We start from the raw sequence: 27,404 nt of genomic DNA on the forward strand, positions 1-27,404 counted from the left end.
TTCCACCACTAAGTATAGAGTAGGATATAACATATGTAGTATAGGTCAGCAGTATAAAAGAACTGAATAGAATATCAAATACAATATGGTGTTTTATGGTAAAGTATAATATAGCCAGTGGTTGGGAGTAACTAGTTACATGTAACTAGTTAGGCTACAGTAATTAAATTACAAAGTAATTGTAATCAGTTACTGCGAAAAAATATGTAAAGAAATAACAGTAATCAAAATGTTGGTGATTACCAAGGGGTTGCATTTATATACATATATAAATAAATATATATATGTGGCTTTTAAAACCGGTATATGTCCAAGGTGGCAAACTGAATCACTTATTCACTGTGATGCTTTGCATCTTTTCGCCTTGAAGCAATGTCTTCTTTTGGCATCGCTTATTTCCATACATTTTTTAGCTTTATTGCCTGGTTAAAATACATTGGTTAGACAATTAATCAAATGTAATCAGTTACATTACTTTGATGAGGTAATTAAATAGTTACATTACTTTTTTAACAGGGTAACCTATAATCTGTAAACTATTGCATTTCAAGAGTAACCTTCCCAACAGTGGATATAATAATGGAGGTGAGGTTGTACATGCCATATAGTGAGGACCAAAAAGGATATTTTAGCAACAGTGTGAGGACATTTTTGCAAAGTGAGGACATTTTGCCTGGTCCTCACTTTGCAAAGACCAGTTTAAGGGTTAAGACCTGGTTTTAGGGTTCAGGTTAGGGTTACGGTAAGGGTTGGGGTTAGGTATTTAGTTGTGCTGGTTAGGGTTAGGGACCAGGGAATGCATTATGTCAGTGAGGGTCCTCACAAAGACATAAGTACAAGAATGTGTGTATGTGGTAGTGTCTCCACATCTCGGGTAGGCTGCATGCGCCGAAGGAAAGCAGGTGTTACACTGAAGTCTGTTACCTTGTTAAACAGTGTTTCCCCTCTGTTAATGCGCAGGGCCCCCCTTGGTGGTGAGGGTTAGGGACACGGTTTGGTTCAGGTTGAGGTGGATAGAGACGCATATCGACAGGGAAACAGTCCTCGACACACACCAGCTCCACGCACATTCAGCGTCAGACAAATACTAAAACGAGGAATGGTGGTGATGGTGACGTGTAATTACGCAGTGATTTACAGCGTCTCCACTGTACATGATGCTTCGTCACGGAGCCATTTAAGCCAGGAAGTGGTGTTTTATTGCCTGTCCGTCTTGTATTGTCCACCTACTGGGGATAACGGAGGTGAGAGCACGTTACCCATCGTCACCGCATCACGTCCACACCGACCCGTGACGTCCCGCGCCACCGGGAAGTGATTGCGTCCTGCCAAAATAAGCGGGGCGGTCCACTTTCAAATCCGCGCGTGCACATTGGTTGAAAGCATAGGTGTGTCAGGGGGGTGTGCGCGTCCTGTCGCCGTCCGTCGATACGTTATTTCCTGCAGAGGATGAGCGCAGCTTTGACAGCACGTAGGAACGCGTCAAGTTTGTTCGCAGAGCCGACCGGGAGCTGAGCGCCGGAGCGTCCCGGGACCGACGCGTCCATCCGTCAGCATCTGGAAATGCTTGGGATAGCAGCCTCTGAGGTAATACAGGAGCTTTATTTGAAAACTGTGTTGTTATGTAATTGTGATTATGCTTATGTTCCTCATGTCTGGGGGGGATTTAGAAAGTTTTACTGTGCAGGAGTTGAGTCTTATTACGCATGAGCACAAAGCAGTGCATAAGGAAATCTGGCTGTCTTACAACACCATACACTGTCACATACTGTAGCTGTTTACTGTTACAGCACATAGAAGAATGCATGTAACTGTTCTCACTGTATCTTAGTCTATGTGACTAGTGAGCCCCACTTAAACTTCCCAACTAGTCAAGCCTGCACCTGCTTTTGTAATAAACCGCACACACGCACATACTGTCAAGAAATGCTTCATTCTAATGAAAGGAAATATCTTCATGTCGGCCATGAATTCCCCTCTCAGCCCCCAGCAGATTTCCATTTCCTTGTCTGTGCAACATAGTGACAAGTAAACACGACCTTCTCCAAATGCAGAACTGATTTCAATCAAAATGTGGAAGTCTGACTTTGGGGTTTTCTTGGATGACCTTGTTGCAGAGACATCAAAGGACTCATAAAGGTCAGAGGATCTGATTCAGCAGAGGGTATAAGACCAAAAACTTTCCCGAAATGCAAAGTTCCATTGATTTTATCTTGGTTGTGGGTCTGCTGTATTGTCACTGTCATCTGTTTACATGCTTTTGTTGAGTGCAGCTGACTGCTCCTCTCAGTGCTTCCTCTTCTGCTGTCGATCTAAAGATAGAGCCCCGCTGTCTGGGATTATAGTTCCGCTGGGAGTTAAAATACAATGTACTTTGAGGTGATGGGGAAACATGGGCTGGGCCCGAGTCATCCAGGGCAAATAAAGTCATATCAACGCAGTTAAGAGTTAGATGTTGACCTACTTGTAGGATACGTTATGTGAATGAAAAAGGCTCACGCTACAGACCAGATTGGTTCATTAGAAAGCTGTCAGCACCAGCTAATTCACTCATTGAACCTTTTTATAACGAGGAGGAAGTAGAGGCAACAGAGCTTGTGTCAGGGCAGCTTTCCTCGTGAAATTAGGGCAGGAACTAATGATTATTTTCATTTGTGGTCTATAAAACAATGCCAATCTGTCTGACCAACAGTCCTCAAAATAGGCAAATTCTCACATTTGAGAACCATAAAATATTCTGCATTTTGTTTTAAAGATGATTCAAACAAGAATTAAAATAGTTGCCACTTAATTTGCTATTTTTAAAAAGTGACTCATTATGGACTAATGGTGACAGCTCTATAGTCATGACAGAATGCAAGTGTGAAAATTTACACGCACCACCATTTTTCGACAATGTCTGCAATCAGGCTTCCACCTCACCATCTGCATGGGTCAAAGTCTGTGTTCATAGATCACAGTTTTTGTGTGGGAAGTGGCTCATGCCTCTTTCAGACTTTGTATTGTGCGTACGCAGTGTTTCTAAATGAGATGCCAGATCTGAAAATTTTCAGATCTGGATCCAACCCAAATTACACCACACAAGGTTCATAACATCGATTTTCTGCATTAGACGGGGCTTCTGCGTGTCCCAACAAACTTGTCGAATGTCTTACATTCAATTTTATAAATATTAAGCCCCAAAAGTCATGAAATACTTTGAGATTTGAATGTGCGAGGCCTTCAGTGCCACAAACATTTCATCTAATTTCATTTATCCAAGTTGTTTTTGTCAACATGAGTCAAGCTGTTTTGCGTGGAAGTCCACATTTCTGATGTTAGGAATCTTCGTACCTAAAACTACCTTTTTACTTTACACTTTTAAGTACCTGTTGGCATAATGGAAATTAACCTAACTCTTAACTTTATATGTACAAAAATCTGTCTTAAAATTGGTTTAAAATGATCTTGGAAGGGACTTAAAAACCATTAAATTCAAGTGTCTGATGATGAACACCCTGATAAGTGTGTGCTTACGGTAATGCATTCTCAAACGTCTCATTTGTTAGATGTTGAAAAGACAACACTCAAGATGGCCAGTAATGCAAGGGAATCAATGGGTTAATTTTAAGATAAACTCAATGCACTTGAGATATAAATGCTATTTGTTGTGTTGCAAGTGAAAAAACACATTTGCCCAATCCACACTTTGATGATGAAATCTTTTGTCGCCTGGCAGGGACATGAGTTCGTCAGATGTTGTGCGTCAAAGCAGCTCAACAGACCAGTCTGACAACAGTTAGTCAGCAGCTGCTTCAGTCTTTATCGTCTCCGCGCTTTACTCTTTATAGAGTAGTGTACAAGACACTGTAGCTACAAGCCTAAATCTTTTTATACTCAATCACAGCTTTCCCCCCCTTGCACAACTTTGGCATATGTGTCTGGACATGTCCCCTGAAAATGCTGCAACCTCAAAGACTAGACAAACAAGAAGGCTTTGATCAATCATGTCCTCACTGTCTGACCTGAGTACACAGATAACGAGAGCACTGTACCTAATTGTCACGATCAAGCATTAGCTCAACCGAGAGTCGGTGTTCTCAACAGTGAAAGTTTAAAGTTGCACAATCTCATATGAACTAACATGTCCTCCATGCTGGGCTTACAGATGTATGCAGCTGTGTAAACTAAGATTTTACATTGCGCTCACATGAGCTGTGTGATGGATGGCCCCTCAGCCAAATCTGTCTGTGTATTAGATCAGAGATATGTTACTGATTCCTGCTTAGATGGTCTAACTTTGTTACAATTACAACACAGATCAAATTTTAGTGTAATAATGTAAGAGGAAAGGTTTAGGAGGGGGATTTCACATCTATTTTTAAAGGTTTGTCTGCCTTTATCTCACAATTTGGTGTTCCTGATCACATCAATAGCGATACCCAGGGGCTGTACAGACTTTGTAAAGTTGTAATCTCACAAGCCAATCAGTCTACAGTCTCCAGAACAACAACTGTAACATCAGCCGCGATGAATTACAGGAAGTCGGAGGGAGCATTATAGAACATGAGCATTGGCGCTGTGATGTTGTGGGGATGACTCAAACAGATGTCCTTTACCCCGCTGTGAGCAGCTGGGAGCTCCACCAAGCTCCCTCCCACACATACTTTAAGATCCTCTCAGAGAGGACAGACAGGCAGGGGAACAGATAGACAGATGACGCTTTGTTGAAAGTAATGTAAGAGAGAGGAAAGCCACGATGCACAGTCTGTACTCGCCGAGTCTCTTTTAAGTCTCAGGAGCATCGGGGTTGGTCAATAAATCACACAGTGCACACTGCAGGTTGTGTACTTTGGCTGGACAGGTGGGAATTTAATCTGTGAATAATGTGTCACTGCTGACTCTATGGGCATGGTTCACTTACTAAACAAGCACCTTCACATTATGAACTTAGCTCTGGAATTAAGAGTTATACCTGTCCCCACTGCGGAAAAGATCTGGCTCTGTATTTTCAGGACATTTGAGGTTTGTACATATTTGTGATGTTTTATTTTAACAAGAAGTTGTCTTGGGGTCTGAAAAATGAAGCTGATTGCAAACAGAAATCCAAATGTCTACAAGTCTATGAGAAAATGACCCTACGTCTTACTTGATTTATTACCGAAGTAAACATTTTCTAACGAGTTCATGGTCTCAACTGCTAGTTTCAAGTCTTCTTTAGTACAGCATGATGTTCATTTTGTAAACCATGGTCCCTTTTAGAGTAAAATAGACAATAAAGTAGTGTTGGCTTAAGGCTGTGACTACCTTGTGATTCACAAGTCAGTCAGATCCACAGTTTCACCCTCTCATCCAAATATGGTCACTTCTGACTCCAGAGAACCAAAATAACAACTGCCAAAATGCCAAACTCAAGGCTCCAGAATGCAAGTCCACAAACAACTGGGCAACATCACGGTGGCTATGTCTTAAACCTGCAACCAGAAAGGTAGTGGGTAAATCTTTTGCTGCACTTAATGGTGGTCCTCTAGAAGAAAAATGATTGAAATCTTTAGACATGTGCTTAAGAGCAAACTTCAGGCACTCACACATAGAAAAGATTGAGTTTGAAGTCATGTATTTAACAGTTAACTTACATGGCTTGTTAATTAAAGAGTTAAAAAAGGTCAGGTTTCAGACTTAGTAGCTCTTCATCAGGGTTCAAATGAGAATACGTTACCTGAATCTGACCTTTTTGTGTATTCGTTTAGGGGCGAGTCCCAATTAGATTATTGGGAGAACAGGTGGGAAATAATTCATTCAGACAGCACTTCCCCAAAATTCTCAAAGCAAAAAATGGACGGAAAAACGTTTAAAAAATCAGGAAAATAAAGGAGCTCCAAGCTACCGTCATACAAGTTGTGTTACTTCTGTAGAAATGTAGTTAACATAGTAATAGTATCCTAATGTAGTAGGAAGATGCAGCCTTATTGCCTGCCACCCAGGCTCTTCCTCTGTTGATTGATGGCCCCATTAAACACTAAACTTGGACGTCTTGTCCACACTAAGAATTCAATTTAAATTCAGTACAAAAATCACAAATGACAATTTGTCTCATGTGGTTTTAAAATCTGGACAGCATACGACACTCTGTTCTTGGACCCTGACAGTGTACAAGGAAAAAATGGAAGAAACATCAGGAAGCGCAACTTAGGAAGGATGCCTCTCCCAGGAGGGACAGACGTGCCATAGATGTTGTGTGTGCAGAACAGATCAACATAATAAAATTATAGACAATCAATATGACAAAGTAATACACAGAGACAGGGGGAGAGATGCACAGCCACAACAGTAATGACTGTATCAATGGTAATAGAAATATGACTAATAATAATATAGGTAGTATAAGTATGTGATAGCATATGTATGATATTATATTAATATATAATAGTGTATGCATGTAATGATAATTACAATATATGTATAATAATAGTAGTAGAAATATGACTAATAACAAAAGCAGTACTAGCATCAGGCATGACCATAGCGGTAGTGCAACAATGACCCAAGATGCAGGCGCAACCCTGACATATGGCAACCTGCGAGATGAGAAAGCAGAAAAGCTCCCAAGAAGAGGCCTATATCGTAACATGCGTTAATGGGACATGAATATACAAATGCTTAGAGAAAGAAGATAAGAGGAGCTCGGTGTATCACAGGAAGTCTCCCGGCAGTCTAGGCCTATATCAGCCTAACTAGGGGCTGGTTCAAGAGAAGCCTGAGCCAGCCCTAACTGAAAGCTTTATCAAAGAGTTTTTAGACATTTTCTGGAAACTAAAATGACATACTGTGAGACAATAATAATGTTACAACACAGCTGGTAATGTTAATGAAACAGCTGCCACAGAAGATCATCCCATAGCCCTGATCCTGATGTGAGGCTGGCGTTTTCAAACTCATCTACACTGGAGACTGATTTCAAAAAGTTTTCAAATTTGAAAAATTTTGTGGACAAAAGGTCAAAATGGTTAGAATAACTTACTTCTACTACTTCTACTATGGCCAACATGGCAGCAAGTTTTTGTCGTACTTCAAACTAAAAAAATCCCCTCAGAGGCTTGCTCCCAATTTTAAAACTAACTAGACTTTTTTCCCAGAGCTGGGCGTTTTAAAACTCACAACCAGTCTAACGCCTACCTGAGGATTCCCAGTCTCATTATCACCCATTGTCCTCATATTCATTCTCTCTCTCTCTCTCTCTCTCTCTCTCTCTCTCTCTCTCTCTCTCCTCTTATCACAGTCTGGTGAGTGAGGGGCTGTTCCTCCCAGATTCGCCTTGATCTCCACCATGGCAGGGGATCTCTTTAGCCCCCCATCCCCACTGGGGGATTCCCTGCTGGACAGTCCGCTGTGTGGAGACCTGATGGAGGATCTTCGTGACATCTCCCAGTCTATAGGAGATGATGCACTGGGATTTGATTTCTCGGTGTACCACAGCACTGGCTCAGGGTCTGAAAGCTCCATTGCACTGGGTGAGTAGTTAGGCTTATGTAAAACGCTGTCTGATAACATGATTAAATTCAACTTTCTGTGTGTCGTTGATGAGGCTGTCTCCAAATTTCTGAGCAGCACTTAAAAAATGACACATGCCTCCTGTAATTTCATGGAGACACATCAACTTAAATTCTTTAAGTTTGCAGGAAACTCAAGTGGACAAATGATTCCTCAGTTTCAATCAAGGAAAAAAATAATTTTTCCTGATCTATTTAACAGAATTTTTATTTTTGCCATTACTGTGATGGTTTTTTGCTTGTTAGGAGTCCAATATTTATTTATTTAACCTTTATTTAACCAGGAAGTCCCACTGAGATTGACAATCTCTTTTACAAGAAAGACCTGGCTGAGGTAGCAGCCAATCAAAACACACCTGAAATGCAACAAATACAACATAAAGGACAAAAATCCACAGTAAAACAACAACTATTCAAACATGGTGGCCTCTCAAGAAACACAAGCACATGTCTCCGTCACCACGTTCTTTCTGATACCATTAAATTCACCAATGAATATACTGTAAGTGTTTCTAATTTTAGATCTTTTTAAAGATTGTTCCATGTCCAAGGTGGATTAATATAATGTTACAACACATTACAATATAACAATACGATACGATACGATACAATGTGATATATGTTGAACAGATGTTGTTCATTTGCATGTGTGCTGCAGTATTTTTCAAACTGTCTTTTAAAGCATAGGTATAGATTTTAAGGGGGACACAAGGTCTCGCCTCAGTCTTTAGAACATGTGTCCACCCTCTCCCCCCAATAAAAACATGAAAGTAGCATAGGACTTTTATTTAGACAATATTAAAGACATTTAGAACATAAATCGGTGCAGAAAAGGCACAAATTGGTATATAAAAAATTACCAGTATGCAAGAAATTAAGTGTTTGATGCTTGAAGTTTTCTGAATCAAAATTCTGTGCCCTCACCTTAAAGTGTTTTCAGTTTGCCAGCTGAGGACTCACGTCTCCTCCTTTGTGTATAATATTACAGTGACTCATTTTCTAAGAGTAGGTGTAAAGTGGATGTCTCAATTTGGATTGAATTTGCTTTGATGTCTCCTTTGTTCTTGTGTTGCTGTAGACACCCTGACCCCGGCCTCCAGCCCGTCATCGGGGGTGTGCGGAGCCACACCAGGCCCAGAGGAAAACTTCAGCCCCCTCTACCTGGACTGCCGGGTGTGCTCAGACAAGGCATCAGGCTTCCACTACGGCGTGCATGCCTGCGAGGGCTGCAAGGTGAGTGACGTGGGACTAAAACGTCCATAGTGCAGAGTTAGAGTACATCTTGTATACATGTACTGCCATAGTGTACATACCGCAGTGAGAGGAGATATAAGGGCTGTGAATGTAAACATAAAGACCGATACAATCCCAGTCAGACCGATGATAGCATGTGCTGCTAAAGCAAAAGTGGTGTGTGTTTGTGTATTAACAACACACTCGTGTACATGCAATGCCTGCACTGAAGCACGCACACCCAAACACACACAAAGCTCGGCATGTAGAGGCACCTGACCTGAAGGCCAGCGGAAAGTTTCTGAGACACGCAGCCGGGTCATGTGAGGTAGGGGACACGGTGGCCTTGGTCGATTGCCATTCTCGCCTGCTTGGCAACGAGCCCAACTCAGTGACGTTAGCACACATACACACACTTGTACACACATGGAGCTGCTGCTGGCACAGAGCCCTGCTGCGCTCGATACAAAATATTACCTTCAGACAGAGTCGTGTTGGGATTTGATGACAAGAGAAATTTGGTTTGCATACGTATTTTTAAAGGGTAGATAAGGGTAAATCCTAATCCTGAATCAGTCTAGCTCTACGGGACAGATGCCAGAGATTCTTGAGGCTTCAGGGAGCATAGTGATGTCATTAGGAGACAGTGACAATGAGAACATTTTGTAACTGAGAGCACTGAGTGTGTTAAAAGCACTAAGCGTCATCGCTGCATTGTTTCACGAGTCATGTGAGGTTGTTGTAGCCAAATACCTCTCTAAGCCGACGGCAGGTTGTTGCTGCTAGTCTGAGCCTTTGTTTGCTATTTATGCATAACTTTTTGACTTGTGACCTTGAGTGTGAATGTTTCTCCAAACGGCCACAGCGTCACCTTGAAATTGTGTTTGAAGTTAGACAGAGTTGCTACTGGTTTCTGTTTCTTCTCAGTATTACTTGTACTGCAGAGAATCTGTTTTTTCCCAATCCTCTGGACTGGCACAACACTGTCAATTTCAGTCTCTAGAAATGGACATTTTTCATTTCTCTATCCAGGTTTTGCAGAATGCTGTCAGTTGCACAATGCCCATCTGCGTGTTTGATGCGCTTCAAAATTAGCCATGCTCTCTGCAGGGTTCTGGTTTATGACGCACATGTCATTCATCAGAATTGCCCCAAATAATGCTAATCTCGTCCACCCTCGTGTCAGACCGCCGCTATTCTAAAAGCAGAGACATGATTGCACTGAAACTGTTGGACGCTGCACATTTGAGAGGTGTATTCTGACAGCACTCTGCTGCTCTGACTGATGATATTGCGCCATCATGGAAAGATCTGGCTCGTGATATGTAGCAGTCACAGTTCACGCCGGTCGGGCTCTGCGTATCACTTTCAACACCTCGCTTTAAGAGAGGAGCGCTCAATAGCGGGAATGTGAATGGAATGTGGTGCGAGGGATTAAGTCTGTGGTGATGATGGTAGGAATTTGCATGAGAGGTTTATAGCTTCAGAGCAGTCAGAGAAAGTGTTCAGTAATGGGAAGGTTAATCACAACACCTCTACCTGCTCAATAAGTAAAGTTTGAATAGGCCACAACGATGCCTGACTTAAAACTTTTCAGTTTCACTAAAACACGTTTGCCCTTAAGGAGGTGTTGCACAATATATCTGTTTGCTTACGTCTTAGTCATGTTACTCACAGCTATATATCATGACTAAGTACCGGTTGTGTCTGTACACCCATATGCAGACATGCAAAGACATGCATGCTGTAAACACACACATCTGTTTTTCCTCCCTGTGTGGTTCTGTTGTTCTGTAATGTAGTTTTGATGACTATCATATGGCTGGACCTTTGCAGTGTTTTCGTGACCCACTTCTCCCCACAAAACTGCATTTTGTTGGTTAGAAACACCACAAAAAGTGATCTGCAACACACAATAACCCGTAATAACAATGTGTCTGCAACATAAAGGCAAGACAAGACCTTCTTTAAAATGACAGGTGATGTATTGCACGACAGTGCGGTTCCAGATATATTGCCAGAAAATCCATATCCTGAGGGATGAGGAATGTCCTGCTTGAAGTTTCAGTGATGCACATAGGTGTGTGTGAGTGTGCGTCAAATGGATCATGTGTTTCGGCACATGTGCGACATCTGTTAGCATGTGTTGGCCCACTGCCCTGTATATCAGTGTGTGCTGAAGGGCTGCAGTACATCTTGTTGTATGTCAGAGTTGTTCCTCGGAAAGGTCAGGGTTTACTGTACACCTTGAAACATATCTGTCTTTAAATATAGATGTAATTCCACCATACGGTCCAGCCAGGGCTTATAATGTTGAATGCATGTACAGTATTATATGGTGCTGCACATATAGGTGTCTGACATATGAGGTGTCCACAGCCTTGGTACTCATGCTTCTTAAAATAAGAGTTCAAGAATCAAGAGCCACGTGGCCATATTTCCTAAATAACAATAAGCAATGCAAGAGCACCATTAAACAGATCTTAAAGGGACAGTTCACCCTAAAATTAAAAGTACATATTTTCATCTTGCTTTTAGTGCTGTTTGTTAATCTAGATTGTTTTGCTGTGAGTTGCAGATTGTTTGAGATATCGGCCGTAGAGATGTCTACCTTTTCTCTAATATAATAAAACTTGATGGCGCTTGGTTTGTGGTGCTCAAAAAGCGCCAAGAAAGTACTTGTCTCTTTCAAGAAATCATGACCTGGTTACTCAAGATAATCCACAGACCTTGTTGTGTGCGGTTTCATGTAGGAACTACTTTCTTTCGAGGAGGACGCCATTGATGTTAACATCTCACGCTGTCACAAGCACGAGCCTCTCATCCATGAGTAGATTCATGTGATCCAGTTGTTTTTGTAATAGCAGCACCAGCAATAAGCGTGGGCAGCTGAGGCTCAGAGGTAGAGTGGGTCGTGCACCAATCAGAAGATCGGAGGTTCAATCCTCCAGCCTACATGTCGAAGCATCCTTGAGCAAAATACCGACCCCCAAATTGCTCCCGATGGCTGTTCCATCAGTATGTCATTGAGTTAAAAACCTCGGCCACGAGTGTATGAATGTGTGTGAATGGGTGAATGTGACTCGTAGTGTAAAAAAAAAAATAGTCGGATGACTATAAAGGCGCTATACAAGAGTAGGTCCATTTACCAGTAATACCAGTTTGAAAAGCTAGGGGGAGGGGAAGCTTAAAAGTTTTCTGTTGGTGACCGGACAAGATTTAGTATCGGAAGTTCTTCCTTTTTCTGTTTGTATTCTGACCTATTCTCACCTGGACCATGCACATCTCACACCAGGTGAGGAAAGCCCAACAAAGACTGTACTTCCTCAGGAAGTTAAAACACGCTCACCTCCCTCATCACCTGCTCACCAACTTCTACCAGGCAGCCATAGAGAGCATCCTGACCTACTGCTGCACTGTGTGGTTCTCCAGCTGCACAGAGGAGAACAAGTAGGATCTCCAGCGGGTGGTGAGGGCGGCTGAGCGTGTTACTGGATCACCATTGCCGTCACTTACCAACATTTACACTGGCCGACTGGAAAAGAAAGCCAGTGCTATTTCCAAAGATCATTCACACCCTGGACATTCTCTGTTTTCTCCTCTGTCCTCTGGGAGAAGATACAGGACAATAAAAACCAAAACAAATAGACTGAGAAACAGCTTCTACCCACGAGCTGTTATGGCCATCACCCCTGATATCCAATGACGCGCACTGAACTGTCTGCACGAGTCACACTTTTAATCTCTTTTTATTGTTATTTTATTTATGAATGAATGTATATATGATGTTTGCTGCTGCAATTCTGGAGGTGTCAAACTGTTTTTCATTGTTTTCTTCTGGAGCAATGACAATAAATTTCTATTCTATTCTATTCTATTCTATTCTATTCTATTCTATTCTATTCTAGTGTTGACCAATCATGTTTATACAGCAGGTAAAAAGTCCCTGTGGAGAGGTGGAATGCATTGGCAGAAATGCAATCTCAAAACCTATCAGCTCTTGTCTGACAATGATTTGGCTTTATATTAGTTTTTATTTTTAGTCATTCGCCAAAATGGTTGGCACACGTAAGCGTAAGTCTTGGCCTGGATATCCGCTGGCTGCACCAGATCAGCCTGAATTATTGCCCCCCAGAGGCTTTATCATCGCCGGACAATAGCAGACGGGTTCCAAGATTGTTTCTGACCTGGAAGGCGAGGGGAGCGTACAGGACATAGTCTCATCGTGAAGATTAACTGATTTCCATATGGGGCGAGGAACCTTTTGTGCACTCAAATCAGATCATATGAAGTTGATAGCTACAGTATTTGCAATTCTGTGTCCACCAGGGTTTCTTCAGGAGGACAATCAGGCTGAAGCTGGAGTATGATAAGTGTGAACGCAACTGCAAAATCCAAAAGAAGAACCGCAACAAGTGCCAGTACTGCCGATTCCACAAGTGCCTCTCTGTGGGCATGTCCCACAATGGTAAGACCTGAGACCTCCAGATAGTGTAAAGCTAAACAGTTTAGAGATTAGAAAATGTGTTGCATTATCTTTCAAAAAGAATTCAGTGTCCACTGAAACACGGATACAGCACGGACAGAACTTGCAACTAAGCTTCATGAATGCAGTTACATAAATCTCTGCTCAGCATGTCCTCAGTCGACACCATATTATGTGTTCTGAACAACAGCAGGACGTGTCCTAATGTGATTTGGCTCCAAATCAGCATGCTTTACATTGACTGGGTTTTTATAGAACAACGTCCTGCTGGAGCCAGCTTGACATTGAGAAAACACAGGCCCGTATAGCTCCACATCTGGCCCGTCATCTGCACCGACTGCTGAGGGGTCATTGGGTTCGTTTTGATGGGCTCCCACTGCAGACAGAGCAGTGTCAGAAACCTGAGAGGAGGACGACATGTTGTCCTCGGGAGAGAGGAAAGAGAACAGTGGACATTTGTGTTTTCTGTAGGAGGATTTAACTGCTTATCTTATTGTAAAATAACTCACCTAGCATTTTGAAACCTCTTCTGGCTGTAATGATGAATGTTTCTATGCACCAGCCATCCGGTTCGGTCGGATGCCTCAGGCGGAGAAGCTAAAGCTGAAGGCAGAAAGCAAGATGGTGGAGAAGGAGGTGGCGAGCCCCTTGCAGGCCGACCACAAGATTCTGGTAGGGCAGATCCACGAAGCCTACATGAGGAACTTCAACATGAACAAGGCAAAAGCACGGCTCATACTCACCGGAAAAACTAGTAAACCGGTAAAGCAAAAAAAAAAAAAACCCTATTCTTTAGTGTGTATCTCTGCAGAATAAAGGACATCCTCACCTTCCAACATCCTCTCCCCGCAGCCTTTCATCATTCACGACATGGAGACGTTCCAGCTGGCAGAGAGGACGTTAGCGGTCCATATGGTAAACGGGGACAGTCCAGAGCCGGAGAGCCGCCTTCAAGCTGGGGAGCTGGTTCCGGCCACGGGGTGTGGGGAGCTCCAGCAGAGGGAAGCCGAAGCCAGGCTCTTCCACTGCTGCCAGAGCACCTCGGTGGAGACGGTCACAGAGTTGACGGAGTTCGCCAAGGCAGTACCGGGTTTCCAGAGCCTGGATCTGAATGATCAGGTGGGGTTAGGGAAGCAGGATCTGACATTTGCCGTCATAACTTGAATTAAATTTGATGTTTTTTCTGTTTTAATTTTTGTGTGAAATCATTTGAAACACATTTTTAAGCACATCTGATTCATGCTGTGGCAACCTTACCTGCCTGTTCAGGTGACTCTATTGAAATATGGCGTTTATGAAGCCCTCTTCACCCTCCTGGCGTCCTGCATGAACAAAGATGGCCTCCTGGTGGCGCGTGGTGGAGGCTTCATCACACGAGAATTCCTCAAGAGCCTCCGGCGGCCATTTAGCGACATGATGGAGCCCAAATTCCAGTTTGCCACACGCTTCAACTCCCTGGAGCTGGACGACAGCGACCTGGCCCTTTTCGTGGCTGCCATTATCTGCTGTGGAGGTGACTGACATTATGTGGAAAAAATGAATCACATTTAAAAGTGCACAAAGAAACTGAATCCTCCTTTGTACCTCTCCCTTTATCTGATCCCGTCCCCTGCAGATCGCCCAGGCCTGGTGGATGTGCCTCTTGTGGAGCGGCTGCAGGAAAGCATCATTCAGGCGCTACGGCTCCACCTGCAGGCCAACCACCCGGACAACAACTTCCTCTTCCCCAGACTGCTGCAGAAACTGGCCGACCTCCGGGAGCTGGTCACCGAGCATGCTCAGCTGGTGCAGGAAATCAAGACGTCAGAGGACACGTCGCTGCACCCGCTCCTGCAAGAAATATACAGGGACATGTATTGAGACGACAGCACACGGTCATGAACTATCATGCATATCAGTGTACTGTGAGCAGCTTATTGTGCAGCTTGGATGGGTGCACGCTGCTGTGATCTGCAGCGGGTGCATTCAGTCCCTGTGACTTACTGGAACAAAACATAAATGAAATTCTTCTAGGAGGGGAAAGGCAGCTCTTGTAGGAGGCGTGGCTGCTTCCGTGAAAGGAGACAGACTGGGGAACAAACTTTTCAATCTTACACCATAGATATTTTGAGGTATTTTTTTATGCAAGAGACTGCTATGGACTGGGTTCTGGATGCTAGCTTCTACTCTACACACTGAACAAAAGCTAAATTGGGAGTAGGCTGTGTGTATTTGCATAGCATTTAAAATGGGTGTACACATATTAAAAAATACCTGGACTTGACTACTACAGTCATACGTGCACTGATGCTAAATAAATAAATAATTTTGCCTGTGAACAATAAGTTGAAATGCAGTAAAAGAAGCTGAAAAGACATGAAAGAAATTTCAACAATTTTAATTCTGAGGCAACTGAAATGTTAGTTGTGCAATAAGCGCTAAACTCAATACCGGACATGTTCCTAATATTTTGGATATTTAATGTGTATAATTGGAATTGTCATGACTTTTCATCATGTACTAGTGCCTTAATGACATCGACCACATCTCCCTCCTTCAATCTTTTTGAGATTAGTGGTTGCAGCAACACTTACATCAGTGTTCACGTCGTGCCATAATGTTTCCTCTATTGTGACCACACCTGCACCACAAAACAAATCATAGAGCAATTGTTTAACTATTTAGTGTTTGATCAGGGAATGTTCTCACCTCATAAATCACAAACAGTGGTGCATCATTTGAAAATATTGTAATTTAATGTGTAATGTATTTATTGTAATCCTTTATCCTAATGCTAAGAACCAACACAACATGATAGCTCACCTATTTTTGTGCAAATCCTGCCATTAAGACACATTAAAAAAAAGAAAAAACAGTATGTGCCAGTATTGAATAGTTTGACCACAAACACAATAATCTTTTAAGCTGGTTTATGTTTTATTTTGTAAATATAGCAAGAATGTGGTGGCCATAGTGGAAGGTGAGTGTGCAGCGCTGATTGCCTCCTTCGCTGCTCTTCACCTCACAATGTAGTATTGAAACACTGTTTCTTGTCAAAACTGTTTATATTTTTTATCATGTACAGGACTGTGTACATTAGATGGATTTGCTGTCTCAATAAAATGATTTATGTCATGTTGTAGAAATAAACTAATATATTTAACTGAGAAATATGTAATGCCCTGACTTATTTACCTGCCTAATTTTCTACACACGCTGTTGTTTAAATAAATTAGCCACTGGCCTTCTGACCTGCAGATAGTTGGGGTTGCCACAGCAGGAAAAGCACAGGTGGAACTAATACTGTTAATGATAGCTTTGTTCCAGTTAAGTGACCCAGTGAGCCATGAATGTAATTAATTACACCTGTGCTTTGCCTTCATGACAAGTTCAAGTACCTGCTGTACAAATGCAATATCTAAGAAATATTTTTTTACTGTGAAATTAACCCATGCTATTAATTTTGGCTGGTTTACTAAATTTTCATATTTTATATTAAAATATATATATCAACATATATTTGTTTGAAACATACTGATACTGTGAAGAAATACGTAAAATTGTATTTTTATATCTGTGCACCGTCTAGTGTTCTTCCTCCCCAGTCCATTGGGTGGCGCAAAAGCTTCACGAAAGAACATGGCTGCACTCGACATGAAAACCAGGAAGTAGCTTCTTCCTTCGCTCCTTTGCTTTGAAAGATGGAGCAAACTCTAACCGAGCCCCGTCAAAAGACATTTACTTGCCAGTTGTGTGATTTAAGCAGCCCTTTCACTTACTACGGCCAGAAACCACCAAACACCAGAGCCATTGTGTAAGTGGACATTAAGCATAAAGTGTTTCTGGTAGCGCTCTGGAGCTAGCTATGCTAATGCTAATGCTGTTAAATGTTAACGCCAGCATCTACTGTTAGACACGCATAGAAATGACAACATACAGTGATTTGTACGTGAAGTTTAAAGCAAGTTATGCCCTGGAACACGCACCTGTTTGGTGTTTGTGAACCACATGACTCTAAATTACGTTATACGTAAGCTCATGTCCGCATTTCTGTCGTTAACCAGGCTACTGGAGGAGTGTTTTGTGACCCAGGACCCCTTCAGTCCGGACAAGGAGAAGTTCCTGGTGTTGGGCTCTACCTGCAGCCTGTGCAGCAAGTGTGTCTGTGTTGGATTGGTAAGATGTCTTGAAATTGAATTGTTTCGGTCTGTTTTTGCCACAGATTAAATATGTGGCCATGTAATGCAGGTTATCAAATGATTAATGCCCATGCACCGTGCAGAAGTAACTCAGGAGCGTGTCCACCAGTTGAAACTGCGTGTCTGTTCCCTGGCTGTGCTGCTGTGACAGTTTTCCACTTGGCATGAGCTGACCCCGCAGATCACTGCTGATAAATACATACATGGCTTGGATGCTTTCCCCAGATGACTTTGCAATCATGTGGCATTTATACAGTTTGTGCTGAGTGAGCTCTGAGGCCTTTAAAATCAATTAATCCACTTTCACAAATAGACATGCAGTGTTTATGTGAGGACGGAGCTTTGATGCTGGACTCTTGTTGCTTTCTTCTCCCTCAGGACTGCAGTCTTTTCTACACCAAGAGGTTCTGCATGCAGTGTGTCAACAAACACTTGGACCAGTTCCCCCATCAGATTCAGGCTGAGCTGGCCAAGAAGAAGCAGAGCTCCAAAGCTGCCGTCTCGTGACATTGAACAAGAGGTCCAAACAAGAACACTCATTTGAATGTGTCAAGGTGCTTTACCAGCACTCTTTGTACACACTTACACTGGACCAACACCATCTGATAAATGAAAACACTCTGTAATTGATTACTTTTATTTAAGTGGAAAATTAACACCATACATGCTCATGTCCAGGAAAGTGAGGCTGCTGCTCTAACCTTGAAGGTGTTATTTGTTTTGAGAGAGTTTGGTAGAAGCAAGCAGCGGGTGTGACCACTGTTGCCGGACCCCTGATGGATTGTGGTTGCGGGCTCAGAGTCAGCCCCGCTGGATTGCAGCAATTAAAAATATGATGTCATGCACTGATTGTGCACAATGCCCTACAGTTGCTCAACAAAAGAAAATTTAAAATTGTTACTAATATTTGATCACTCATGGTCAGCCCAATTCAGCAACTATTCCATGCCTCTTACAAACTGTTTATTACTGTACAATTATGTATGACTCAAAAGATGTGGAAGTAGTAGCATCTTTGAAGACTTGTTGCTAGGCAGATTTAAACACAGATTCATGTCTCGAAATTAATAGGTTGTCTCCATTTTATCTTTAACTTGATGAACTACGCCTGTTGTGCAATGTTTTAATGCCCCCTCTTTAATACGGACACATTTTTATTACTTTTCAGCAACATATGGTAACATTAACATTTATATGAGTAATTATCTCTAACCATGGACACATTTGTGCTGACATGATGCATCCTTTTTACTAGTGCATCACTGTTATCCCTCTCATCTGTGTGTGCATGGTCAGAGAGTGCACTGTTGACTTCTGTGGAGTCAAAAAAATGTTTATCTGTGTTATCTTAGCCTATAAAAAAAGACACAGACAGTGACATTTCTCTGTTGTTGTCTGACTTGTTTAATCATGGGTCATAATTAATGTGTAACTACAGCCTGTGGCAGTTGCATCATCCCGTTCTGTGTTAAACAGTAACTTAATTTTCAAAAATACACACTTCACAGACAAAATGTTCCTTTGCCTCCCGTTCTCGCTTTGCCCCCCGTTTTAATCATCGCGATCAAAATGTGTTTTCATCTCAGGGATCACTCTGTACAACACCACGCACAGTTTGCAGCAGCATAAACACATTATGGATTAAGTGTGATCCCGGCGATAACATCGATATAACAGATGGCCTCGCTGTATTCATCACGAGATGTTTGACGTTTCGGGGGTTAATTGAAACAGCATGGCCTTTAAGGCAGGCCCAGTGATTTTCTTTCTTCTTTTTTTTTTTTTTTTTCTTCTTACTGGCAAATGCTGAAGAGGAATGCAGAGCGACATTAGAGTTTAAGTTGGGACATGGTGAACTCCTGGGCACAAGGAGTGCTGAAGCATTCACTCAATTACTCCAGGATGCCTGTGCCGCTCTGGGATGTACAGAAAATAAACTCGGTAACTTCAGTCTTGGCATGAACTAAAATCTTAAGTCAGCTTTTTCTTTTAAGGATGCACATTAAGAACTCCTCCAGAGGGAAATGGTGCTGCATTGCAATGACGTTATTTATTTATTTTAAAGCTGCACCACTTTCTGTTTCCTCTGTGTTTAAATTCCAAGCCCACACAAGCAATTACAAGCAGTGGCACACACTAACCACCTCTGTGGCACCAGTGGCAAAGTCTGACAGCGATAGGCATGATGCCAACGATGACGGAAGGCTTTTTGCCCCGAGAGCTGATGTCATCGGATGCCAGGAGGCAGATTTGTGGCTTTCTTTTTTTTCTTTTTTGTCATTTTCCTGCATAAACCCTCATTTTAGCATCTCATTGTCCTTGAATAGCCTTGAAGTTATGACTGAATGGCTTCACACTGATTGAATCAAGTGTGCCTAAACCACTTATGTGACACCAAATCAGATCAAGCATTGCTATCTGTCAGCACTCGCACCATCGTTTGATAATTGATTCCTGTGATAGTATTAGCAGCCTGGAGCAAGACCTCACACTTGAGATAAATCTGTCTGTTGTTGTTTACTTGTGTGTTGTTTTTTTTTTTAAATTTAGGAGACTTTACAGTGCATGAGCACAAAGTACAAGACACTTAATGAGATCAAATGATATCTTTGACCTGTAGGTGTCCAGTTAACCTGAAGCCTGCTGCTACAAATGATGTGCTAATGGACAGATAAAACATCTTTTATAAGCACAGCCTCTTCTTCTACTACTCTTTATGCATTTAACTTATCATACGGATTAATTGGGTCATATTCATGTGTAGAGTTAATCCAATCGAGCTCTGTGTTGTTGTTGCTCCTGTTCGACTTTAAGATTGCACTATGGGCGGTCCTTGCGCGCAGACCAATGAAGCGCCGTCTCTGTTTAAATAGTCCTTGATGTCAACTTTCCTCCTTCACTCATAGCACCCTCTAACGCCATGTTGGCTGTTTTGACTTGACTTGTTGTTTTCATCAGCCTTACTACGGACCTGACAGGAGTGGCTCTCTTAAACGCCCCTGCGCCCTTGGAGACGCTTTAATTTTTTTTTTTTTTTTTTTTTTTTTTTTTTCTTCTTGCTGGTTGTTGTTGTGCGTACGCGTTTTGGATGATACGCGCGGAGTTATGCACGCATCATCCCCGTGACTTTGCATTTGAAAGGATTACTACTTGGAAATAGAAGTTGTGTGTTTTTGTTTCTGTGTCATATGTGCAACAAAATGTCAGATGTTCGCCTTTCTAATGCGAGCCCGACAGTGGAGAGGGTGGACGCGCGGCTGCCGGACAACGTCAGAGCTTCAGTCAGCAGAAATCTTTTCGGCCGACCGGACCCTGAGGAGATACGGAGGTATGTGGAGACGTCGATACAGGAAGATGTGCAGCGTTTCACGGAGATTTATAACTACGACCCGGTGAGCGACAGACCGCTCTCTCCGCGGAGATACGAGTGGCAGGAGGACAGCGACGCGCCGGAGTTTTACCGCAGGGCGCCTCACGGGAGCCAGCCGCCACAGGATGCCGAGGAGAGGAGTGAGCGGCGGCCGGAGCGAGCACGCAGAGACGGTGGGAGGAAGAGGCGTTCAGGGGACTCAGGTGATTTACCATGTTCTTACGAGTGCCACGCTGTTTTGTGTTTGCGCTGTGCTGCAATGCAGACGCGCAAAGCAACAGTTGTGTCAAGGGTGCACCCGCAGGCTACACTCGGTGTCGATGCATTCTGTAGTATTTAACCTCTTATTATTAACGAGCATGACAGTGTAATGCACGCTTTTTGAAAGCAGCAAACCCGCGCTTATTTTTAGACAGCCTGCACATTTTTTTTTTAAACTATCCTCGCTTTTAAATTTCTCCAGCATGCCGTGGATGTCAGGTGCCTTTTAAAGTGAACGTGCAGCCTCACACACATCCTGACAACTTTTTTATGCCTGCCAGGTCCCTGCTCCGGCGCGTGTCAGAGTAAAAGGTCGCATACCGACAAGGATGATGATGAAGACCAGTCGGACGGTGCAGGAAGTCAGGCGGTGCAAGCCGCGGAGGAGAGACCCAGCAGGCCAGAGAGGAACGAGGTCCAGTGAAACCAGTGCCAGGTAAGAAACCATCATATCTCCCATAAAATAATGTGAATGGAAGCTACTATAGAGAGATCTTGGAGGTGTGTGTGCTTGTTGCTGTCCTGCACACGTCACCAGCCGCTCAAACTTGCATTTATTTTTTTCATCTTCCACAACTCCTCCAGCTATGACTGTTCACTCTGTGCGTGTGTGTGCGTGTGTGTGCATGGGATATCAAAAGAGTGAGCAACTGTTTTTTTTTTTTTTTTTTTTTTTTTTTTTCAATTGCACCATTCAACAGCCACCGTTTCCTCTTTTTCTGTCCCGCAGAGCTGGGAGACCTGTTGCTGGTGGTATACTGTAGCCTTTCTCATCATCTGACAGGTGGGAGAGAGAAAAATCTAAAAGCAGCCTCTTTCTACAGAAGGGAGGAGGAGAGGCCGCACAAGCACTGAATATGTACACTATCAAGTTTTGGCACTCATTTCATTTAAAAAAAAAATGCCTCAGAAGCAGCAGACAATGTAGCAGTGTGCAAATGGATTTTTGCTCATATTTTTTTTTTATCTACTACCTATGTTTCAGATGTAGCACATAAAACAAAAGCATATTATGCTTTTCATACCTTTCTTTTTGTTAAATGTTATTTGAATAATTGTGTGAATTTGACTCGGGAAGTTGCAGTGCAATTTCCAGCAGAGAAATATTGTTTTCTTTTAAAGTGGTCATTTGTTGTATCATTATTCAGGTAATTGATGTAAGTTAAAAAAAAATGCAGATTTCAAAAAAAGTCAGGGTTGTGTGGAAACAAATGTCTTCACCTTTTTTTTTTTAATGGCTTTATTTGTCCCAGTGTTTTATTTATATATATATATATATATATATATATATATATATATATATATATATATATATATATATATATATATATATATATCTTGTTTTTTTTGAAGGCCCAGATGGCCACACTGTAAGTTGAGGGTCCATCTAACTGGGAACAGCCATGACAGGATAAAGTTTACATGCAAATATTGTCTCCTTATTCCCCCCATTTTTCTTTCTTTTTCCTCTCCCCTTTTTTTCTTTTTTTTTTTTTTTGCCAAAGTTTGTGCCTTTTGTTCTGGGGGTGAGGGGTGGGGTGGGAGGGTGGCAAAACTGCTGAGCAATATCCAACCAAATTTTTAACAGTATTTGCTAATAATCCTAAGAATTAGCTTTTTATTTTTTAAATTAGGTGCATATTTTTTTTTAGTGGCTTTCCGGCCACACAATCCGCCCCTTGTAATAAGTGGTGTAGTCCAGGTTAACATAGATGTAAAATATGTTAAAAAATCACTGGGCTGCTTATTATGCAAATATGTGAATCAAAGATTTGTCTTTGTGGTGTGGAATTCATGTGGAACATGTAATTGCACTATTGTTAATTACTCTTTTTTTTTTTTTTCTTTTTGTAGGGCAGAAAAACAAAGTGACACTGCCTCATTTGGTGTAAAACTTTGAAGTGTACCTGTGTGCCTTTTTTTTTTTTTTTTTTCTAAAACACTGAAAAAATTATACTAACTTATTTATGTTGTGCTTTTTTTGTTGTGGGTGTATGTACAGCTTCCCAAAGCAACATTTTTGTAAATATATATTTTCATTATTGTTTTTAAGATAAATAAACTGTTGCAAAACTGAGCCTAATAATCGATTTTATATCCTGTGTGTTTTTGTATTTTTTTTTTTCTTTCTCTCTTTTCTTTCAGCCTGCGGTTTGATTGATTAAAAGGCAACGCTGGTGTAATAGTAAATGCATGTGTTCGGTATTTTTGATTGCAAAGCACACAAACACTCCACCCTTAACAAACACACTTTAAAGTGATCCGCCCATTTAAACTGGCGGATGGGTCATAGGGATTATTAAGTCTTGAACAAAGGCCTAATAGAGATACAAGCATGTTATTAAAGAGGTGTAATGAGTTCTTTAGTGTAAGGACTGACAGCAGAGAAACGATCAGGATCTATGCGTAACATATCTGCACAAGTAAATAACTTAATGTCTGTTGTGCTCTACAGTGAGGTTTTAAAGGTCCACTATGTGCATTAAAATGTAAAACTAATTCGGCTAGGAGCTTATTTCTCCAGGAACCTGACTCACAAAGCATTTCTACAACAGCCCCCTTGTGTTTCCTACAGCTGTACATGTCATATTGGCTACAATAAAGTGATATAATGCGTGTGGTTGGCCTGAAATCCAGCACACCGTGTACATCCTGAGTGCAGGCATGGCACCAGAGTGCAGACTGTGACTGTGCTCGTCACAGCCCAGCTCTGCCTCCAAAGTTGAAAACAACAAGGGTACGTCCTGAGGAAAAAAAAAAAGTTTGTAGTTACTGGCATTCCCTGGCTCCAATCACAGCAGAGAGAGGAAAAGCAGACCACTTAGGAGCCAGCCAGTCACAGAGCAGTGGGAGGGAGCCCGGGACAGTACAGGCTGTTCTTTTCATAAAACACACACCACCCAATTAGTTTCATTGGCTGCCTCTTTCCTGTTGATACCAGCGTGTAGGAGTCAAATACAGAGTGAGTGAGAGAGAGAGCTATTCCTACAATATCTCATACTGGCTGGGACTGCAGTGAGCTCATGGCCTTTTTGTAAACTCTTAGAGAGGATTGCAACACTTTAACTCATTGATGTTCTCTGTTTTTGACATCACACATTTTTTCCTTCTGAACACAGGACATGTCAGATGACAGCATAATGTTAAAATGTATCGGCATGAACTTCAGAAGTGCAAATATGTCCGATCCATCTCATCCATCATTTTGTTTCTTATTACTTCCACTTTGAGGAATTTTTCAATCCTGTTTGTTTTTGTCTCTGTCTAAATCTGGTCCTTTTGCTTTGTTTTGGGCACTGCTAAGTAGATTTCAGTTAAATTTGGAGGAAACATTATATTTTCTGAGCTGATTTGGACACAATAGCGCCACCATGTGGCCTGTTATAAAGCCCTTGACATTTGCCTCATAACTGATCTGGGAAAGGTACAGGCACAAGTCTTTTTTTCTAGGAAATGTTCATTCAAGAAAGATTCTATATCCTCCTGAGACCTGAACTTTTGTTTGGTATGCGTTTTTAATTTCTCCTAGCTATTTGGGATCAGTAGGACCCGATGAGTATAAAAAACTAAACACTGTCAGCGATAATAAAGTCTGAGTGTTCTCAAACAAGACGATAATAAAGTCCTAATGTCTTCAAACGAGTGCTTCCTAATTAACAGTGTTTTGTCTTGTTATTGTTGCTAAAATTGGTCAAATTTGTTGCCATATCAAACTACAAACATTATTAATCATAAAGTTTCAACCATAAAATGTCATCAGGTTTTGGACCTTGTCCTCTTTTTGTGTCAGGATAAGCTTCAGACTGACTTGGCAGATCTTCTTTTTACATGGATTGGTGTATTGTGCTCTTACTACCGCTAGATGGCACAAGAAAGTGTCCACGATTGAGGACAAGAAGCCTGAGTTGAAAAGAATGAAGTATAAGGTCAAATAAACACAAAATGTGATGTCGTTATATAAGGACACTGGGTAACATAGTCGTTGCATTTTTATTTATTTTTTTTGCTAAACTATTTGTCACCATTAAAGGGAAATTTCGGTTTATTTCAACCCGTCTCCTATCGTCCTAAATTTGGTTCAAGTGACTAGTGACATACAGATAATAGTTAGCATGTTAGCCGTTAGCCTAGATACAGCCGTAGCGTCAGACCTGTTAAAACGTAAGTGAACGGGCATCCCTTCAAGTGCAAAGTTAGTCCACTAAACAAGCTTTTTCTCCACAAAGACCGCCTCACATCGTTAGGATAAATGTCAGAGAACATATAGAAAACGACATGTAAACGTGTTGTCTTACCTTACCGGTGTGGTGCCATGTTTGTTTATCCCTCTAGCTATGCTTTCCAAAGTGCAGCCGAAATATATCTCGCCAGCTCTAGATAAAGCCCAGCTGGATAATAACGTTACTCCAGGTGGAGGTGTATTGTCCTCGGTCACATCCAGACCTTGAAAATAAGGCTGCAACCGCTCCCATTCCTTGCAATAGAGGCATTCCTCTTCTGTGGGCATTGGGGCACAGCATTCACAGGTACACCACCAATCTCCAGAGCTAAAGCCTTGTGGCAGCCTCTCCTCGTCCTCTAACGTTACCTGTTGCGCCTCTCTCTCTCCTCCTCCTCTGTTCAGGCGACCGTCCGGTTCTGCCTTCCAGCTGTTGCCGCTTGTTCAGGCACGCTATGAGATCTCTGCTTGTTCTCGCGATATTTCGGCCACGCTTTGGAAAGCAGAGCTACATTGTAAACAAACATGGCAGCACACCGGTAAGGTAAGACAACACGTTTACATGTCGTTTTCTATATGTTCTCTGACATTTATCCTAATGATATGAGGCAGTCTTTGTGGAGAAAAAGCTTGTTTAGTGGACTAACTTTGCACTTGAAGGGATGCCCGTTCACTTATGTTTTAACAGGTCTGACGCTACGGCTGTATCTAGGCTAATGGCTAACATGCTAACTATTATCTGTATGTCACTTGTCACTTGAACCAAATTTAGGACGATAGGAGACGGGTTGAAATAAACCGAAATTTCCCTTTAATCGATCATTCAAGACAGCCCAACACTGTCCAGAGCCTTCAGCATCTCAGGGCGAATCTCATCCACACCTGGCGCCTTGCCACTGGGGAGCCTTTTGACTTCCTTGGCGACTTCTGCCAGGGGTATGGACGAAAGTTCCCCTGAGTCTTCAGGCTCTGCCTCCTCCACAGAGGATGTGATGGCTGGGTTCAGGAGTTCCTCAAAGTACGCCTTCCACCACTTGACAGTGTCCCCAGTCTGGGTCAGTAGGCCTCCTCCCCAGCTGTACACAGCCAGAGACAAGCCCTGCTTTCCTTCCTGAGGCGTCTAATGGTCTGCCAGAACTTCCTTGAGGCCAATCAAAAGTCCTTCTCCATAGCCTCCCAGAACTCCTCCTACACCCATGTTTTTGCTTCGGCAACTGCCGTAGCTGCAGCCCCTCTGGCCAACCGATACCTGTCTGCTGCTGCAGGAGACCCCAGGGCTCAGAAAGGCCTCCCTCTTCAGCCTGACGGCCTCCCTCACCACCGGTGTCCACTAGCACGTTCACAGGTTGCTGCCACAACTGACACCGACAATGTTTTTGTTCAATTACATTTTATTCAACTTGTAACTGAACTTAAAGGAATAGTTTGACATTTTGGGAAAAAATGCTTAGTTACTTTTTTCTTGATTGGGCCGTAGATTTTCATAAAACTAGGTACTGGACGCCAAGATGACACCTATTTAATCCAGTGGAGTTGGAGTTCTAGCTTCCAGGTTTACTTCTGTGGTATACGGCCCACTGAATATGTGCAGTAGTGTTTCTCCTGCTGGCCCTGCCAACAAGTTCCTGCTGGGCTCATACACTTTACATTGTGACGATGTCAAATATTTTTAAAATCAGTTTTCTGGGCTCCAGGAAAGATTTACAAATTTAAAACCTCCATGGCTCAATTTTTTTTGCAGTTTGAGGTGTCCTGTCAACAGCTCTACAGATGTCTCTTTTACAATGGTGGCCTATGGTGAAAATGCCTTTTGGGCTGCAAAGGATTTTTTTCTGCTGCAATACTGTAAGTGGCCACTGGGAAAAAATTGGCTGCAAAGCTCAGCGGCTTTCCTGGTGGCCTGGACTGGGCACAGTGACATCCTGCAGTCTCCACTGGTTGCCAAGCAACCTCACGGCAGTGGCAAATAAGTCTATGAGATCAGTGCTCCCAGTCAAGAAACAGTCCAGGACACAATGGTTTTGCAACATGTAATTTTTACACAGTTTTTGTCAGGATTTAAACAAATACAACAGGTACTCAGTGAATTTTGGAGATATTGACAGGCAGATTTTGTGAGCTATGGACA

At 42.3% G+C, this 27,404-nt stretch overlaps 3 protein-coding genes across 3 annotated transcripts; all 3 read left to right on the forward strand.

The window, feature by feature from the left end:
• Positions 1–1,444: 1,444 nt before the first annotated feature.
• Positions 1,445–16,398, forward strand: LOC117249253 (peroxisome proliferator-activated receptor alpha-like). The gene is made up of 8 exons (XM_033614774.2): positions 1,445–1,587; positions 7,259–7,490; positions 8,608–8,762; positions 13,092–13,230; positions 13,811–14,010; positions 14,101–14,367; positions 14,518–14,761; positions 14,864–16,398. The coding sequence occupies exons 2-8, from the start codon at positions 7,307–7,309 to the stop codon at positions 15,106–15,108; spliced, it is 1,434 nt and encodes a 477-aa protein (XP_033470665.2). The 5' UTR covers positions 1,445–1,587; positions 7,259–7,306; the 3' UTR covers positions 15,109–16,398.
• Positions 16,399–16,863: 465 nt separating this feature from the next.
• Positions 16,864–19,946, forward strand: cdpf1 (cysteine rich DPF motif domain containing 1). The gene is made up of 3 exons (XM_033614149.2): positions 16,864–17,041; positions 17,292–17,403; positions 17,805–19,946. Exons 1-3 carry the CDS (start codon positions 16,929–16,931, stop codon positions 17,931–17,933), a joined length of 354 nt encoding a protein of 117 aa, XP_033470040.1. The 5' UTR covers positions 16,864–16,928; the 3' UTR covers positions 17,934–19,946.
• Positions 19,947–20,131: 185 nt separating this feature from the next.
• cdkn1ba (cyclin dependent kinase inhibitor 1Ba) lies at positions 20,132–23,140 on the forward strand. The gene is made up of 3 exons (XM_033614148.2): positions 20,132–20,999; positions 21,339–21,493; positions 21,788–23,140. The coding sequence occupies exons 1-2, from the start codon at positions 20,615–20,617 to the stop codon at positions 21,479–21,481; spliced, it is 528 nt and encodes a 175-aa protein (XP_033470039.1). The 5' UTR covers positions 20,132–20,614; the 3' UTR covers positions 21,482–21,493; positions 21,788–23,140.
• Positions 23,141–27,404: the final 4,264 nt, after the last annotated feature.

Source organism: Epinephelus lanceolatus, chromosome 23 (assembly GCF_041903045.1).
Source record: "Epinephelus lanceolatus isolate andai-2023 chromosome 23, ASM4190304v1, whole genome shotgun sequence".
Taxonomy (NCBI): Eukaryota; Metazoa; Chordata; class Actinopteri; order Perciformes; family Serranidae; genus Epinephelus; species Epinephelus lanceolatus.

What these genes read in the sequence shown, in the direction of transcription:
- LOC117249253 (XM_033614774.2), top strand. Translation starts at nt 7,307, where the DNA reads ATGGCAGGGGATCTCTTTAGCCCCCCATCCCCACTGGGGGATTCCCTG. An exon ending in TGAAAGCTCCATTGCACTGG is followed by an intron (nt 7,491 to 8,607) that starts GTGAGTAGTTAG and finishes GTGTTGCTGTAG; the next exon opens with ACACCCTGACCCCGGCCTCC. An exon ending in GCCTGGATCTGAATGATCAG is followed by an intron (nt 14,368 to 14,517) that starts GTGGGGTTAGGG and finishes CTGCCTGTTCAG; the next exon opens with GTGACTCTATTGAAATATGG.
- cdpf1 (XM_033614149.2), top strand. Translation starts at nt 16,929, where the DNA reads ATGGAGCAAACTCTAACCGAGCCCCGTCAAAAGACATTTACTTGCCAG. An exon ending in CCAAACACCAGAGCCATTGT is followed by an intron (nt 17,042 to 17,291) that starts GTAAGTGGACAT and finishes GTCGTTAACCAG; the next exon opens with GCTACTGGAGGAGTGTTTTG. An exon ending in AGTGTGTCTGTGTTGGATTG is followed by an intron (nt 17,404 to 17,804) that starts GTAAGATGTCTT and finishes CTTCTCCCTCAG; the next exon opens with GACTGCAGTCTTTTCTACAC.
- cdkn1ba (XM_033614148.2), top strand. Translation starts at nt 20,615, where the DNA reads ATGTGCAACAAAATGTCAGATGTTCGCCTTTCTAATGCGAGCCCGACA. An exon ending in GAGGCGTTCAGGGGACTCAG is followed by an intron (nt 21,000 to 21,338) that starts GTGATTTACCAT and finishes TATGCCTGCCAG; the next exon opens with GTCCCTGCTCCGGCGCGTGT.